The sequence below is a fragment of the Diabrotica undecimpunctata genome, chromosome 10, assembly GCF_040954645.1.
Source record: "Diabrotica undecimpunctata isolate CICGRU chromosome 10, icDiaUnde3, whole genome shotgun sequence".
Classification (NCBI taxonomy): domain Eukaryota; kingdom Metazoa; phylum Arthropoda; class Insecta; order Coleoptera; family Chrysomelidae; genus Diabrotica; species Diabrotica undecimpunctata.
In genome coordinates, this window is record NC_092812.1 from 18,066,629 (window position 1) to 18,086,525 (window position 19,897).

The 19,897-nt window shown below is 32.8% G+C and overlaps 1 protein-coding gene across 1 annotated transcript in view; it reads right to left on the reverse strand.

Annotated features, from left to right (window-relative positions):
• trh (PAS domain-containing protein trachealess) overlaps positions 1–19,897 on the reverse strand; it is a 178,322-nt gene that overhangs the window by 34,006 nt on the left and 124,419 nt on the right. The window contains exons 6-8 of the mRNA XM_072545912.1: positions 13,457–13,578; positions 10,117–10,417; positions 8,223–8,370 (exon numbers count right to left, since the gene is read on the reverse strand). Coding sequence (XP_072402013.1) covers positions 8,223–8,370; positions 10,117–10,417; positions 13,457–13,578 — 571 coding nt within the window. The remainder of the gene's footprint in view (positions 1–8,222; positions 8,371–10,116; positions 10,418–13,456; positions 13,579–19,897) is intronic.

Here is a 19,897-nt window from a genome sequence, read left to right on the forward strand (position 1 = left end):
GTGAAAAAGATCCGTATGACTCAAAGGGCGATGGAGCGTACTATGTTGGGCGTTTCATTGCGAGATAAGATCCCAAACCGCCAGCTACGACGAAGATCAGGAGAGGCTGATGTGAAGTGGAACTGAGCAGGTCACATGGCTTGAATGACAGATAACAGATGGACAAAGCGGATACTTAAATGAAGACCGAGAGATGATGCCTACCGAAGCAGAGGTCGTCCACCAATACGTTGTACTGACGATCTAAAACGCTACCATAAAAATTTGATGCAAGAGGCACAAGATCGAAACAGATGGAAAATTATGAAGAAGATCTATGTCCAGCAGTGGACAAGCGAAGATTTAATAATGTTTGGATATTATATTTAGCCAGTGCCAGAGTACCAGTATTGTACCATGTTTGATGTAAGTCCTTTATGGGCCATATTTCTATCCTAATAGCAATGCAGTTCCTCTGAGACTTCGTTAGCACTCAGTACCACTTCTAAACTTTTGTTCCAGTACTTGCTAAACCGGATCGTTTTAACTTTACCTTTAATTCTGATCCTTTCAATGGTTTCAATTTTTTATTTATTATTTTGTTTCAAAACGTAAACATTTCGTTTCTAAGAACAAAATTGTTTTTATCATTTTTGTGTAGTGATTGAAACAGATCAATACATTTTAACTCAATATTTATATAGTTTAAAAATTCGGAGAAATAGAAATAAAAATAGAAAATAATAGCATCAGTATTGAACACGCAATGGAAATAGAATACTTGGGAATTACACTGTCCAGCTATGGAAACCCGGACAAAGAAGTGAGAGATCAAGTACAAAAAGCAAATAGACTGGCAGGATGCCTTAATAACACTATATGGCAAAACAAACTTATTAACACTGAGATGAAGTCAAGAATTTATAAAGCCAGTGTAAGATCAATAATGACATATGCCTCAGAAACAGGACCCGAGACAGCCACAACGCAAAGGCTACTGGAAACGGCAGAGATGAGGGTACTGAGAAGAATTACAGGAAATACGCTGAGAGATCGAAAGAGAAGTGAAGTCATTAGAAGAAAATGTAACGTACAGTGTATAAATGAATGGACACAAAATAGAAAAAAGAATGGAATAACCACATTAGCAGAATGGAGGAAACCCGTATCGTCAAAATAGCAAGAGATAAGTCACCAATCGGCAAAAGAAGTATCGGATGACCGCGCAAAAGATGGAGTGACAACCTTCCATAGAGGTATTAATCCGCCAATGAACAAGCAGAATTTGCTTATAAAGAGGAAGAAGAAGAAGAAGAGAAAAATGTTGTGCATTCAATATACTGTACATATCTTTAACAACATATCTCCAGCATAGAGTATAGTATCTCACCGCGCAGTGTTTAGAAACTTATCAATAAACCACTATCAGTTTTTTCAGAACTGAGTTAGAATCAATAATGTTTTGGTTTATTGGTCTGCTGCTTCTTAAGTTCAGTTAATTTTTTTCCTCTTCTGATTTATTGAGATCATATTTCAACATTACTAACTGCTAATAACTTATTTTTTAAAACATTACTACTAAATGTCCGGTTTCTAAGCACGGATTTTCTCAAAAATCAGAAAACGATTATCCTTTGACGTGGCTTTCAATTATGGAGATCCTCTTTCGTTAAGATCATCTAACCATATAATTATGCCGACAATATTTCTTCCTTATACGTTTCTTATTATTTTCCACTGGTAACATAATACAATGCATATCTCACTTAGAAGGGTTAATACTCGTACAGCATCCTCCAACGTATCAACCTTTAGAAAAATGAGCTTAATAACTTAGTCGTTAAATCAGTATTTTTGAACTGATGTTGGTAGAAAGAGGTTGTAATCTTAAAATAAAATAGTGTTTGTAATTGCAGGTAACGATCAAAGCCTACTTTGATGAACGCCAGCTTGTACATTGTAAAAATTACCATTTCTAATGCAATAGTATTATTTTTAATGTCTCTAAATGTTTTTAAAAATGCTAGCGATGCTTTATTGTCCAGTAATTTATATTTATTATAGGCCTAAAGATTCTTATATATAATTAAACGTTATTTAATTTTGAATGAAGTTTTTTTAAATAATTTTTGATGCACCCTGTATAAGCAAATAAGGAAATCCTTGTTTCCTTGTCTAGGCGATTTTAATAAAGAAGTAATTTGACCCATAAGTGAAGGACACGTGATACAAGTATATCTGTGTTGGATCGAAGGGGTAGGATATTATAAGACCAGTAGCACCCCGAACACGTATGTAGACGTGACACAGCTGTACAGGAATATCGGATGACCTATAGACTAGCGTCTGACTCTGACGAAGAGAACTCCGTCCATGACTGGAGTATTCGAAAAGCTCACGTAGGTTCTTCTTCGCTCGATGTGAGATGCCATAGGTCCATTTCAAAAGTAAGACACGTAGACCATATTTAAGTATGCTGCTTGGGGATTGCTGCCAAATTGATTTTATGAATCGATTTTACTGCTTTTCCGTGTGTCGAAAGGTTAGAAAAGGTAAACGCCGGCCCTGAGACCACGTTGCGAACGAAACGTGTGCATACCGGGTTCAGTCGAATTTTTATTGTGTTGAGGTATAACGGAGGCGTGCCAGGACTGAACTAATATATTTAGTTAACGAGTGTTTGTAAACGTTGTCGTTCATATTTTACTTCAGAAAAACGTCACATTTAGACAACATAAAGTTGATAAAGCAATAGAGATATATCATTAGCAAATGTTGTTGGGCTATAGACCAATAAGTTGTAAGAAATAACCGTTTCTTCGTTACAACTACTATAAAGGTGGGTTTGACAGTTCAAATGTGTAGGTCGAGATATTACAAATTACAAAAAGACTCTCATCTAGAGATAGGGATATTTTTAAATAAACAATCAAAACGTGAAGCTCATTATTTTCCTCATAACTATAAAACTTGTCTATTTAAAAATTTGACGTCAACAGACACCTTTTTGAGAAAAAAAGATACACAAATAAGATATGCTAAATTAATATCAGTAATTGCAAAATGAACAACAAAATCGCTGTTTTTGAATATCGTTAATCCGTTTTTTTACTATTTATTAAAATTTATTTAAATGTACCTGAATTAGATCGGTTAAATAGTTTTTGCGAAATTTAATTTGTTTATAAGTTTTTTGAAAAATGGGTTAATTTCTAAGGCTGGTCCAGATAATTTGACTGAATGAATCAACGATCAACCAACCACCATTGATGAAAACGCTGAGGATGGAGCACCTGCTACTAAAAGACGTAAGGGAATTAGGAAATCGGGGGAATATCAGCGTAATGTTATCAGAAACTCTAGAGTTAAAGGGCAAACATATATTAGCTACAAAAATAAGGCCATGAAAGCAAAGCAAATAGGAACTTAATGCAAATAAGACAATAAAAATATAATATTTTTGAGTGTGTAAAATACATTTTTTAGGTGTCTACTCAAACGTTTTGAAAAAGTGAACGAAGATCAAAGGAACATTATTTTTGACAGCTTTTACGATATGACAACAAAAAACGAACAGGACATATGTCTAGAAAGATTATTAGAAGTAATGGAGGTGTCTAGAAGAAGAAAACGTAATGAAGAAGGTAAAGATAGAACAAGAAGTTACTCTTTCTTAATGTTGATCAGACTAAAAAAAAAGATATGCGAAGGTGCTTTTTTAGTATTCACACCAAGACTTGTGGTAGTATGTGGTTTGATACCTACAGATAAAGGGAGAAATGCATTCAAACAGATGATGTAGAAGCAATCGCCTTCGATTTTATGCAGAACCTTTAACTTCCTGCAATTCCTGTACAAGAACTATTTTATCTGTCTCATCTTACCGTTAATGTTTTTTGCATCACCAATATTAAGTCACGAAAATCCGTTCTTTATATTTAACACGAAGCAGAAGCACGAAAAAGCCCGAATGAAGTCTGCAGCTTTCTATTAGATTATATTGAAAAATATATTGGAACAGATGTAAAAGAACTAGGTAAGAACTGTTTTCTGACAACTGCCCAGGTCAAAACAAAAACCACTGCGTTGAGAAAATCACGGATTATTGAGATCCATTTAGCCAAATTATCTAGACCAGCCTTAGAAATTGGTTCATTTTTCAAACAATTTTTTGCAATAACTCTTTTGTTTATTATCCGATTTTAATTTAGCATATCTCATTTTGTGTATCTTGTTTTCTGAAAAAGTTGTCTGTTAACGTCAAATCTATCAATAGACAAGTTTATAAATTATGAGCAAAATAATAAGTTTGAAGATTGTTTAGTTAAAAATATTTCTACTAACAAATTGATGAATCCCTAGAGGAGGGTCTCTTTGTTATATCTCATACCACATTTTTCAAATGTCAAACTTTTTTTAAATTACTTTCTTTTTTAAAAACACTTAATGCATGCAACTTAATCATAAATTCATGCAGATACAATATTAAAAAGGATACCAATAAGAAAAATGAGCCAGAGGAAAACCTAGAAATATCAAATAAATGCAATAGGGGAAAAAGGAGATAAAAGGAGAAACAAAATACCAAATAAGTAACTAAAAGTAGAAAGGAAATAACAACTGGGACGAAATGTCTTATACAACATACAGAACCCTAAATCTGTTGCAAAAACGGCATAAGAATGAAGTCAAATTCGATGACAAAAAATTAATTAATTTTGATATTGAACAATCTGGTTTTTTGATTTCTTAAAGTTACAAATTAATGTAGTATTGGAAAAAAATATGACTTCTAAAAATAAAACCTTATGTACTCTAAATGTAAGTTAAAACTGGAGGCACGGGGTCACAGCCGCGACGAAGAGGTCCCTGTGGGCTCTTTCTACCTACCCCAACAAGTTTACCCTCTTGCTAGCACACCCTCGTTTATTGTTGCTTTGCTCCCTTTTCAAGCCACTTCCATACAACTTTTAATTCTTTTTAATTTCTTTTCAGAAATTGAAAATGATATAGCACGCTGAACCGTGAACTTAGTTCGTCTCTTACCATATGCTGAGATTAGTGAGTGATGAATTTATAGCATGAGTTTATAGAAATAAGCACAACAAAAGTGGTTTATACAATGTTAAATATATCAAGTTTTTATTTTTTGTAGATTTCATAAAATATTTCAAAACCTAAAAGATGTATATTATTTTTTTTTGTTTATTTTACATTAGTAATACTACGAAAAATAAATAAAATGATTACAAGGTGCTGCAAAATTTTGATGTTTAGAAACAAAAGTGTTTTTCTAGAGTATTTTTGGCGCTGAATCCAAATCCGTTAAGATTTTTTCCTAACACGTTTAGTTTTTTTGCTATAAGATTGCATAAATATGCATTTTGTTTAGAAATTTGACCGAAGGTTTCGTCATCTGGTGATGCAATTGTTTTGACTTTTTCAAGAATATTAATGTTTATGAGTGTAATAGGTAATTATTTCGAAGTATTGATAAAGTACCTAGTCGACGGCCAAGTTTATCTGTATACATTTGCCAACTCTGCTAATTATGGCGGAAAGTATTAGGATTCCAATGACAGAAACCGTGTCAGTTTTAATTCTACTGTCATGTTGTATGAATACGACATCAGATGAACGACATGACGATTATTTGTTATAACATGAATCAATCTCGGAGATCGTGTGTAAATAGTCCTAATGGGTTTTGTTATCCTCGTGGGTGTTTTGTGGTTGTAAAACAGAGACAACATAATATTATCAAATTTGTAGAAAATGTGTACTTTTCATATTTTAGTGTAAAACTTGACATTTAATACAAAGCATACGCCCCTCATACTGTTTGTGTCGAGGCATTGCAACTATGGTTAACAGGTAAAAAGAAAGCTGTGTCCTTTGAAATATCAATGGTCTAAAGAGAACCATCAAATCATGTGGATGATTGTTACTTTTATCTGACTAACATATGTGGCTTCTCAGTTAAGAACAAGAAATCTATTGTTTATCCTAACTTACCTTCTGCCATTAGTAGCTCATAGCGACACTATACCTATTACTGCCCCTCCTAGTAATATAAAAGATGTTAGTGATGACTGTTACTGTGAAAGTCGTGACAATGAAAACAATGTTTGTGATGAGGATTATGAACCTGAATAAGAAGAATTAAATGATTTTGTTAGAGATTTAAATCTCCCAAAGGATGCTGCAGAAGTTGTTTGATCTAGATTGAAATCAAAAAATCTCCTTGCGACGATTTTCAAGAAAGAGATGCAATGGTTTTCTCTAATAACATTCAATCAGTGATGGAATATCATAGAATTTACTGTAAACCTGCTGAATGAAGAACCTTTATAAATTCACCAAAAATCTAGTTTGAAAGCTGTTTATTTACATAATGGAAACAAATATGCTTCAATTGCAATAGCTCACTCCGTTCATTTAAAAGAAACGTACGGCAATGTAAATATTCTCTTGAAAAATATTGAATACGAGAGAAAAACTGGTTAAATTGTGGAAATTTCAAAATTATCGGTATTTTGTAGGTTTGCAAAATGGATTTACTAAATGTCCTCAAAAGTCCTCAAATTCGCCAACTATTGATCGACACTGACGTTGAAAAATGCATGGATACTAAGGAAAAAAATTCATGAAGGAGCTTTAAATCGGTTGTTAAGGGGTTTTTTGGGAAATAAAAAAGTCCCAATTACAAAGAAGAAGTAAATGGCTTGTTAAGAAGTTTCCAAAAATCTAGATTATCTTATAAGTGTAAAACTTCATTTTCTTCACTAACATCTGGACTATTTTAACGATAATTTAGGAGATTACAGCGAAGAACAGGGGGTAAGGTTTCAAGATATTAAGTTAATGTAGCAACGTCATCAAGGCAGGTGGAATACTACTATGATGGCTGCTGCCTAACTCTGGAACCTCAAGAGAGACTGCAATCCAGAGGAATCTACATCTAGAAAAAAGTTGATGAAATCATTGAAATCACGTCCATTTTTCGAGACATTCCACTAATCAGCATTCGAATACACTCCTAAAGCATGCTGGCCAATTTAATTTCACTATTCCAACTTATATTAGGTATTCTGTAACACAACTGGAGGAATGTGATCTCGCATTGTCTTACGTGATATGAAATTCGTTAAAATTGTGAATATATCACTGTGTGGTTGGCTAAAATATTAATGGATTTGTCTTGCTATCGCCGCACTATCCTCAACAAAAACCACCTGAGTACGATTTTCCATTAATATTCCAGCCGATGTAATTAGGGCATCCTCCTCCGTGACTAACCCAGGAGCTTAAAAGTACAGTCCATAAATCTTTCACCAGTTCGCCTTCAAAGACGCTTCCTACCAGTTGGAAAATGAACATTAAATCGTGATTACTCCGTAAACATAACATTTTCTCAGTGGTCATTATTCCAATTAAGATAAGCTGCCTCTACATAGATTCGCTTAACCAGCGATATGCCGTCCACGTACTTATTCAGGTACCTAGAACTTGCGAAGGGTAACAGAAGGTCAACACTACGTCAACCAATCCTCTGTAGAAAGAGTGACGCACTACAACTATCTCAGCACCATAATAAATGAAGAATGGACCAACAACCAGGGGATTAGAGCACGCATCGGAAAAGCTAGATCCACCTTCAATTGGATGGGGGCTTTCTTCAAGAGTCACAACCTCTCTCTTGATACAAAAGTAAGAATGCTGCGATGCTATGTCTTCTCTGTCCTTTTTTATGTTGAATCGTGGACCTTGAACGAAGATATCTGCAGAAAACTGGAAGCATTTGAGATGTGGCTATATCGGAGAATACTTAAGCTCCCATGGACTGACCGAGTCACAAATGAGGAGGTCCTCAGAAGAATGAATAAGAACCGAGAGGTACTGACCACCATCAAATCTCGAAAGTTACAATTCTTCGGACATATTATGCGAAATGAATCCAGATATGCTCTCCTTCAAGCCATCCTGCAAGGAAAAATATTTGGAAAACGAGGTCCAGGAAAAAGAAGAACATCTTGGTTAAAGAACCTCAGAATCTGGTTCAATACAACATCTGTGCAGCTTTTCCGCGCAGCTGCAGATAAGATAAAGATTGCAATCTGATATATCAATCTATGCAATCTGATATATCTGGAAGAAATAGTTATTACAAAATATTCAGATAACCTGTCAGGTTTTGGTATCACTAAATAGTTAAGCAATAAATAATAAACATATAGCCTCACCTTATCACATAATTTACACAAATAATGTTTTGTTCTTCTGCGTTTTTCGAATTACATACTACAGTGGCACACGTTTGTATCCAGGTGTATCCACCAGTTTTGTTCATTATCCTATAATAGTGTGTAAGCACTTGTCCTTTATTGATTACTGTAAAAAGAAATATATTTTAACAAATACATACTATTCTTAACATTGAAAAAGTAGCAGTTTTGGTAATGATTAAGAGGTAAGCATTTAAAAATATATATCTGATCTTGACGTTAGCTTGTTTAATTTGTTAACTATTTTGAGTTTAAAATGTCAAAAATAACTAGTGTCGCTACTAGTATTAAATCTTACAAAGATGGACAAACCTTATCTATGAATATGGACAAAGTTTATTGTTCAGTTTGTGACAAAATTGTAAGTACTAAATATTTATTACTTTTCTATATTTGACATGTTATTTAAAATATTTTAATGATTGCGTAAATTAATGTTAATAAAATGGGAATAATATAATAAAATTTTAATATAATACCAATACCTATTTATGTATATTTTAGTATAAAATACATATTATTACTATTGCTGAAATATCAGTGACTGCCATGCAATAATCGTGCAGTTATTTGAATGGAATTTCTTTTATGGATGCCTTTAGTTTAAGATTATAATGAAATCGGTCCTAACTGTAGTTTTTTATGTTAAAAAATCTATTATAGTTTGCATGCGAAAAGACATTTCAGATATATCAAGCTTCTGTTTCTTTTCTTTTCTGTTATTAAGTCTTTTCGGTCTACTTCAAAACAAGGAAACAAACAACATACTTTTAATGAAGACTTGTGCGTGCATATTTGCGTGAATTTCTTCAAATATACCGCTTTTAAAATTATCCAATGAAAACTTAAGTTCTTTTTAAAAAAATATTGTAAATTGAATATTTCAAGTGAAAGGACTCCAATTTAAAAAATTTCATTCGTATAATTATGGCTGAAGTCCACTAGCTCATAAACTAACGTCTAAAGTTGGGAAACTATCGATACTCCTAAGGTAATATAATGTAAATTATAGGTTTCTATCGATAATTTCCCACCTCTACTAGTTTTATCTCTTTTTTATTTTACAACGTGTTATGTTTTCTATCTTTTGCGTTATTTTGGCCGTTCTTAGGGCCCTTATCACTGTATAAAGCAAGAATAAGTCCTTCTGCTACTATGTATTACAGTAGGATATAGTAGAGAGAAGCAAAATATAAGAAAAATATATTCTGTGCATTATATTCGAAGAAATTGCTATGGGAAATATGTGTGCAGAATATTTGTTAAATTTTGATTACAAATAAATGAGAAATCTAGTTTCTCAGCAGTATGTATATTATTTTAAAACTAATCCTACTCATATTTTTCTGCTAATTTTAATAGATAAAACGTGGGTTCACTATTTTACAACTGAATCAAAATAACAATCCAAACAGTGGATTTGCATAGACCATGCAAAGAAAATTGCATCAGCTGGAAAGACTATGGCTTGACCTTCAAAAACATCAACCACTAATAGGTAATATTATGTAAATGTTCTTGATCAGATCGTCAAAAAACTAGAAGGGTAAATGGAGATGAGTATTTAAGTTTTCAGAAATTTCCGTTTCCAAATTTTCAGAAATTTGCAGATAAAAGATTTTTCAATCTTCTAGAGTCTTACTTTAAATATAAAATCCAATTATTAGTGATATTTTGGACAAAATATTTTGAAACGTATATAAGAAACATTTACAAATAAATTTAATTGATGCATAAACATATAAGAATGATATATATTTATGAAACCAAAAGTGGAAAACAAAAGATCTGTGGGAAAGATCAAGTATATGATAAAAATTTATATTATTTTATAAAAATGTAGAAAACTTACGATCAACGTGACATTTTCTTAGTTTACTAGCATCTTCTCCATGGCACAAAGAATACAGATTTCTGCCAGTCAGTTCTTCGGGTGTATAGTCAAGGAGATCCAGCACCCGGGGTTCGCAGTGCGCTATTTTAAAGTCAAAGTTTATTCTAGTCACAAACATGTCCGATTCAAGTCTTATTTCGTGTACACTAGGGGGTGGAAGAGCTATGGCAAGGGCAACCATACCTAAAAGGGGCGGTTGCGATTTCCTTGTGTGCGAAAAGGTGTACTGCGGCCTTAACCTGCTTAAGATTAAGACAACCTGTAAAAGAAATCATTCATACACTCATATTCTGAAATTATTACATGAACATTACATAGCGTATATACATACTACTTAACAAATAATAAAATAGTTATTTTCGTCTGTTCTTGCTACTATACCAAAGGAATTTGATAAAATTACACATCATTAAGTTAAAAATAGATGTAAAGGTTATGTAGTCCATAGAAACCCTAAAACTGTTAAAATATTTCCCAAAAAAAACTTACCTGCCAGCATTGATGATCCACCTAAATTTAAAAAATGGCAACTCATTAAATTTAAGCATTAAAAACAAAAGTCATCTGAAATATTTTAAAGTATATTACTAATAAGCTTTATGCTTTTCGATCTGGCCAGGGAACAAATGATCATCTGCATTGCCTTAAAACTAGTCGAAAAGTCTATCAAATATAATAGACCACTGGTTCTTATTTTTGTTCACTTCCATAAAGAATTTGGCGCAGTGGAAACAGTCGTTATCTTAAAAGCACCACCAGAATATTCTTTAAAATATATCCAAAGATGCAACAACAACTGTAACCCTTAATTGCATGATGAGTAGAAAATTGGCAGAGGGGTGCAGCAGGGAGATATTTTGTCGACAAAATTATTTATAGCAGTCATGGACTACGCATTTAAACGGCCTTAGGCTATCAGAGGGCATGGGTATGGAGTGGATCTTAAAGGGTATCAACATCGATGGACAGAAACTAACTTACCTCTGATATGCCGATTACACCGTTCTTATAACAGATGACTTAGGGAGAAGCCAGAGTTATGCTACAAAAAAAAATGGAGATACGTGAGACATGTTGCAAGAATGAAAGACTACAGGTGGAAGATATAACTAAAGCACGAAAGAAAGCCAAACACAACAAAGCAGCAGGTCCAGAGAATATAAAATTGGCACTGCTGAAATATGGAGGCGCAAGTATCGTATCATTTGTATGAGTATTGCTCAATAAAATCGACGCAGGAGAGGAGATTCCAGAGGAGTGGGATCTATCATATATCCTCCCATTTAAAAAATGAAGGGCATGTAGTGATATGGAAATGGTAATGTTTAACACAAAATAACTATAGAGGGATCAGAGTAATACCTTCAATAGCAAAAATCTTTTTCACAGTAATAAACGAAATAATAAAACAACACATGGGCCATTATGGCAAAGAACAATCCGGATTTCTAAAAGCAAGATCGTGTCTAGATAATATATTCATCATGAGATAGGCGATAGAAAAGAACAAAAAGAAAAATATTAAAACACATATGACCTTTTTCCACTTGGAGAAAACATATGATAGAGTGTACCGAGGAAACACCTATGGAAAGCAATGAGAAAAGCTCTAACCAAAGGAAACAAAAAGGATCTTTTAGAGCACAGTGATGAATATTGAATATTGAAGCGGAAGTATGGCCAACGACAACATCAATATGACTTATGAGAAGATGTCTAAAAATCACTAGAGCGTATAGAATAAGAACAGAGGAAATATGAAACAGAATAAAAGTAGAATGCGCAATTACAAAAAAATTGGAAAACAGAACCCTGCAGTCATACGGGCAAGTAAAAAGAATGCCAGAGTACAGGTGGCCAAAACGAATATTGTACTGGAAGAAGACGGAGAGAAAGACCTGCTACAAGATGGAAAACATTACATAGGAGATGCTATGATAGATACCTCAGAGAAGGTGAGTAGAAATGTAGAGTGATGTGGAGGACGAAAACAACGAACTTATAATGGCAAAAGCAGAAGTTGAAGAAGAAGAAGATATGAAACGTCATTAAAAATCTCATGAGTTAAATATTTGACTACATAAGTTTGGGATTTTGTCTCCGCCAAGACACACCGCGACATAATCAGCTGGCACGTTTATTTTTTATTTTTTTATTTTCTTTGAATTGTAGCATGCATCGAACTGGCCTCTATTTTTATTTGGTTATTTTTATTTTCTTCTTTCTCTTCATTTAAGCCAGAATTTTTAACTTAGAACCTATGCCACCTTTGGTTTTATTCAAATAAAACGATAGACATCTTTGTTTTTATATTAAATATAGGTAATTTGTGTACAACCAACTTCATTTTTTAATAGAGAAGTGAAACTATTGATTTAGGACATTGGACAGACAGCAAATCCATTGTGTAAACTTTATGTTTCTCAGTTTTTTTATTTTTCTGTTTCTTGTCTCTAACTTCTACTTTCCTCTTTCAGTGTAGCTGCTACTCAGCTTCATTAAAATTACCTACATAAATTTTTGAGCCACACAAATAGTATATTCATCTTTTTTTGGTGCGAAAATACTTTGGTTCCTGTCATCGAATTTAATTAAAAATAATGTCAAAAATAATAGTTCTATGTTTTTCTCTGGACACTACCTATCAGTATAGAGTCGTTAACGTTGGGACTTTAAAGTTCACAATGGCTCAAGATACAGTTTGGTCGTCCTGACCCCACAATAGCGAGACTTCGATTTCAACAGGTTCTTAAAAGTAAGCATAAATTCTATTTTCATTTCTCGAGGATGCAAGTCCAGGGAATCTTTGGTTTAAATAGTTAATTAATATATTATTAATGTTATTAATAGTAACAACCCCAAAGACAACAACAAATTCTTACAAAAACATATTTCTGCTAGAAATATAGTGCTACATAATTTGTATCAAAACTTTACATATCAAAACTAGAGAAGAAGTTGGTTTTATAACAGTATTAAAAACTACTGGAGATGGACGACTTTGGCATTATGTATGCACAGTCCTTTTTCAACAGGTGATACCAAAAGGTCAAATTCACAAAAATATGGAGTTACAAGGTTTTCTCATGAGGGTATGGTTTTCTTAAGTAATCTTTGGTTGTAAATTAAATTTGAATTAAGGCTTTTATTCAAACTTTGCATATATTCATAATTTTGTATCTTATTTACATTAGTTATAGTTATTGTAGTTATTTACCCAAACCCTTACCAACAAATTTCCAAATTTGTCTCATTTTGAAAATTTCTTAAAAACTCTCTATCTGATCGTGGGACTTACCCTATAACCTGAGGATTTGAAGTGACAACCTCTTTTAGTTAACGTCGACTTCATTCTGACGCAAAACGCTCTGTCTAGTCCCTTATAGGGTGGGTTGGAACCTAACGTCATTTGCGTGGACACTGTAACAAAAAGAAGAGATAATTTAAGGGACGGCTATTGTAAAAACGGCGAAAATAATCATATATTAGCAGGGCTGCGTAATGAGGGGTTGCGTAGTTTAGGAGATACGTTTATTTTATCGAGGTCTCGTAATCTTCAGATTGGGATTTTAAAATAAGATTCTCTGTTCATCTTTTCATTTTAAACTTTTTGTAAATTTGGATTTCTTAATAAAAATTCGTATTAAACTATTTATTGAATCAAAAACACTTTTTATAATTTTTGCTGCACGTATTTTTTTCTGAATGTGTTTCTGAAACACATTTCACTAAACAGTCATATATAAAATTTAGGGGGTATAGATTATATTCTACTGTACACCCAGATAATGCAGATAAAGGAGGAAGCGCTAGCATAATTAAAGATAACATCTTGCATCATGAGGAATTAAAATATGCACATACAAGCTGCAACAGTATGTGTGAAGATGAAAACACATACCGTAAATATAAGTTCAATATATTGTCCTCCTAGACACTCCATTAAAAGGAAACAATATAAAGAGTTTATGAACGTAAAATCAAATCTTAACTGTCTTTTTCCTTCCAGTTTATGAACACTTTAGAAAAAATATACATCACTGGTGGCGACTTTAATGCAAAGAATACCCACTGAGGCTTTAGGCTAACTACAACTAAAGGAAAAGAACTATTGTCCGCCGTTGAAAAATAAAAGGGTGAAGTAATATCTACTGGTAGACCAACATACTGGCCTACCGATAGGAACAAAATTCCAGACCTGATAGATTTCTTTATTTACAAAAATATCTCAGCTAACTATTTGGATATCAATGATGGCTGGAACATGAACTCTGATCACTCATCGATAATTTTAACTATGAGTAATACAGTGATCAAATAGAGTACAATCCAATATTGACTAATAAAAAAACTGACTGGGAGAGCTTTAAAATAAACCTTGAACACAAAATTAATCTTGTTGTGCAATTGAGATACACGAGTCAACTTGATGACAAATTAGAAGTTTTTATAAAAATATCCATCAGGTAGCCTGAGAAAATACTTCCACAATTACTTCTAGAACAAAAGGGAACAACTATCAGCAAAAATTCAGAGAACTCATAGTAGAAAAAAGAAAGTTAAGAAAAAAATGGTAGCAATACAGAGCTCCACGAAACAAAACTAGTCTAAATAATGCTACACAAAAACTAAAAAGGGAGATACAGAATATAAAAAATTCATTCAACAATTGATTCCTTTTGACGTGACAACGTCTTAAATTAGGTTGTGGCTCGGAGTCACTCATGAAAAAGTGTAACGCCCGCTCACGTCTGTTACGATGAGTCACCGAACGAGAGAGAGGCCCGCCGGACCGGCGAATGCCTTGCGTCTCTCTCCCTTGTGTGCTTGTGTCTCTGTCTTTCTCGAGCGTTCTTGGCGTTGGAAAACCGAGAAAGCGTCATAATACAAGTTCACACGTGTGGTTAAAGTATCGTCAGCTGTGTCTGTAGTGAAAATGTGGAGTGCTTAGATTCGTCATTTACAACAACTACAACAATAAAGGTAAATAATTGTACACTAATATTTCATTATCGTAAACTATGATTGATTGATTAATTGTTAAATTGACACAAAAGTTGAGAAACTGAGTTTATAGGTTATGTCATACTATTGACAAATGTTGATAGTGTTAAGTAAATTATTAGTTTAAATCACTCTGCAATCAATCGTAATTCAGTCGATTGAGAAGAAACAGCGCGTTTCAACTGCAAACAACTATTGTGCAATTTAATAATATTCATATCAATAAATATTCTACCGAGAAAAAGACGTTGTCACGTAAAATCTTCGCCCGTAAAACCGACTTTACAGGCAACCGATTTTTTTAAGTAATTTAACAGCTGTCCAGAACACAGATTATTCGTTATGGAAGGAAACACAAATAATGAAGAGACTAATTATTCATTCTCCTCCTATCAAGTTGGAAAACGACAACTGGGCTAGAAGTAACGAACAGAAAGCAGAACGATTTGCAAGTCATTTAGAAAGCACGTTCAAACCCAACGACAATGATGGTGAAGAACTGAGATGGGAAGAACTATTCCAAACCGGAAAAAGAATAACGTTGACATCATTTAGAGAAGTATCAACAGATATAAAAGAGAATATAAATCCTAAGAAAGCTCCTGGATATGATCTCATAACAGGAAAACTATTAAAAAATCTACCAAGAAAAGCTAAAGTTAAGCTGACACACCTAATAAATGCTGCTTTTAGATTGAGATTATGTTCCCAGACTGTATAAAGTAGCCGAAGTCATTATGATCGCCAAATCAGGTAAACCTAGTAAACTGATATCCTTTCGACCAATACCACCCCTTTCGTTGATGTCAAAACTATTTGAAAAACTTCTATTAAAAAGATTTAAACCAATAATAGAAAGAAAAAATCTTATACCAAATCATCAATTTGGTTTCAGAAATAAACATTCCACTATAGATCAAGTTCACACTATAACGAATATAATAGAAAAAACATTAGAAGAAAAGAAAGTCTGCTCTACAATCTTTTTGGACGTAAGCACAGGCGTTTGATAAAGTCTGCCATGAGGGTTTAAACTATAAACTAAAAACGTTCATGCCTAAACGGTATTCAGAAATCTTATAATCATACATTGTGAATAGATATTTCAGAGTAAAACAAGAAGAAGTCTACACCGATTTAAGGCGATCAAAGCTGCCATGCTACAAGGGAGTGTATTTTACTTGGTGTCCTTTACCTATTTTATACGTGTGACATTCCAGACCTAGAACAAAACCCTATTGCCACCTTCGCGGATGATACAGTCATACTAGCGATAGGAGACACTAGTGAAGAAGCGACTGATAAGTTGCAACTATCAGTAAATATCAGTAAAAAAATTAAATGAAACTAAATCTGCAGACATTAACTTTACAAATAAAAAATAGAAAATTTTCCAGTTAGAATAAATGATACCCAAATTCCTTATGCAACATCAGCAACATACCATGGGTATCACCCTAGACGCGAGGCTGCGCTGGAAAGTCCATGTCAAAAAGAAAAGATGGGAGCTTGATATTAGATATAAAAAATTGTATTAGCTGATTGGAAAAAAATCAACATTATCCATTCATAATAAATTATAGATTTGCAGGCAAGTACTGAGGCCAGTATGTGTATATGGGTGCCAGCTCTGGGGCTGTTCCGAAGCTAGTAATCTACATATTATCCAGAGATTTCAAAACAAAGTACTGAGGAACATTGTTGATGCTCCTTAGTATATCCGTAACAGCAACCTAAACCAGGACCTAGGTATGGAAACTGTGACCGAAGTAAACAACAGCAAGTCACGAGTAGAGGCTGCATAGTCATGTGAATGTCGAGAAAATCCAGATTCTTCACAACATTGAACTAAAGAAAAGATTCATAAGGACAAAACCATTTGAGTTAGTGTCCATGTGTAACAGTTTAGTGCAAAAAGCAGAGTATAGTGCTGTGATAATATTGCATGTTAGTTGTAGTGCTTAGTTGATAGATAAAATAAGAGTAAGCAATGGGGTAAGCCCTTAGATTTAAGTATTTGCTGTTTATTAATTTAGGCCAGAAAATAAGTGATAATTGGTCATTTGTGACCAGATAGCAGTATAGTATACAAAAACCGTACAGGAGTAATATAAAAAAAGATATATTTTATAAATTAAGGAAGAATAAAAAAAAATTATCCAAATATTTTGAAATAGAGGTAACAAAAATAAACAAATTGTATGGTCATATTTGTGCTGGTAAAGTAAAAAACAAAATTAGAAATTTCCACCACATTAAGAATATGGATTCACTAACATAAGATATCTGCCAAAAATGCTGTGAAATCTGCTGTGAAAATAAAACAAGAATAGTTCCAAAATATGGTCTTTTGTCACAATTGTGTCTGCCAAAAGAACCTTTCGAGATAATGTCATTGGATGCAATAGGAGGACGTGAAGGCAATCGTTCGTCAAAAAATTACTCCACATACTTGTAGACCACTTTAATTGATATGCGTTTTCAATTACTTCTAAAAATCAAACGACAGATGATTTCATGAAATTAATTGCCAATTTTTTAAGATAAACACCCCATAAAAACATTATTAACAGATCACTATTCTGGAATTAATTCCAAAATATTTAGAAATCATATGAAAAACTCAACTATTCAATCAATCTTTATAGCAGTAGACTGTCCATTCTCGAATGTCCTAAATCAAACATTAGTGAACAGAATAAGATATAAGCAAAATAAAATGAGAATTAGAGCATGGACAAAAATAGCCGACGAATGTATAGATAAATGAAATAAAACAGATCACTTTGTAACCGGATATAGCCCAGAATATTTTGGAAAAGTCCATCCGATTGCTCCCGAGGAACTGTTTGAAGTGACATATATATAAGTGATGTAGGTTCGCTACCTTCTAAATAGACTTATTTTTGGTGTCTCACAAGTCATAACGACATCAGAACAAACAGAAGTTTCAACAAACAACCAAAATACATTGTACTCTTTACCATATATTCCAGGTTTAACAAATAGACTATTATATACATTTAGAGAAGTACCTAATATCAAAATTGGAACCAGAAATATAAAAACAATATCGAAATTACACACCAAACTTAAAATACCTTTAAATATTAAAGAAAGTTCCAATGTAGAGTACTCTCTACAGTGTAGTAATTGCAATAGAATATATATTGGAGAAACGTCCAGAAATTTGTCCGGAAGATTAATCTGAATAAAGTACAAGCTTGTGCAGTGAACATTCTATTACGATGGGCCACACGCCTAACTATGTACAAACAGAAATATTGAGAAGGGAAAGAAGTTACAACGAAAGACTGTTTCTAGAAATGTGTTTAATTAAAACTACACAAAACACCTTAAACATAAGAGAAGACACTGAAAATCTTAGTGCTATATACAGTAATCTCCTTTTAAAGGAAAGAACAACAACTATATAAAAGGTCTTTAAAAGTTACAAAGATTAAAGGAATTATTCCAAGTTCAAATAAGATAAAATTTATTTTTTATTTGTGTTTGGTTTTTTTTTGTAACATAAACTCTGTTGGTTGTTTAATAAGTGCAAACGAAACATTTTTACATATTATCTCAAAATTTGCAATGATGGTTTGCATAAACGTAGACACTTCCTCTGTCAAACTAACCTAAAATGAATATAAAAAATAGAAGAGACATGGAAACCATAGTAATAGTTTTGACTGAAAGAAAAAGAAAATCAAATAATGTAATGTCAAATGTTAAGTAATTCTGCTAATTTTATAATACAATTCTCACAACGGTACGCCTGTTGAAGATACAACAACTTCATTGTCTAATGTAGTTTTTTGTTTTAATTTTTAGTATGTTTTGAGAAAGAGTTAAATAAACTCGAAAACTTAGCAAACCTAAAAGAGTTTTACTTAAAGGCCAGTATTTGACCTAAACCCAATATATCCATATATATTAATAATCACCTAGTCACTACAGCCCTTTCCAAGGAAATAATATATATATATATATATATATATATATATATATATATATATATATGTGTGTGTGTGTGTGTATATGTATATTTACAAAAAGTATGAAATATTTATATATTTGTAAAATCATTTTAAAACGCCTTGTATATATGTCCACATTTTCAAGCAATGTCTTTCTTAGCTTGTTGTATAATATCAATAACCAAAAATAACACAAAGAAATGTAAAAAATAAAACAACGGAACGGCATGAAGAGCCAACAATGAGCAGTAAGCAGTAGCAGGAGCAAGCAACCCGGCATTCCTGGGCGTGACACGTAGTGACAACTTGGAATAACAATTGACCACGTACACAAGGCACTTTCTGCATGTTAAAACCATAGTTTCCTGTCAGAATCATACATCTCTATGGTTCATAACCTGTAAGGACTATTCGGAACACCAAAATTGATAAAATTTATTAATCAACATTACGACTCTTTGTTTACAAGAACAAGCTTTCTATCCGGAAAAATCGTTATTTAGAAATAATATAAATATCGTAATATACGTGTGGATAAAAAGTATACACGCATATTTATTTATTTAATAGGAAAAATAAAAAAAAAACAATTATTTTTACTTTTTGATTTATAATAGTATAAATCTAGTTACGGGGGCCAGGTAAAAAGTTCTCGATCTGATAATGAAAAATGAGTCTAAATTGAACAGTGAATTTCAGCTGCTCGTCAAAAGTTACGTATATTGCTACTATTTAAATTACACACTTGACAT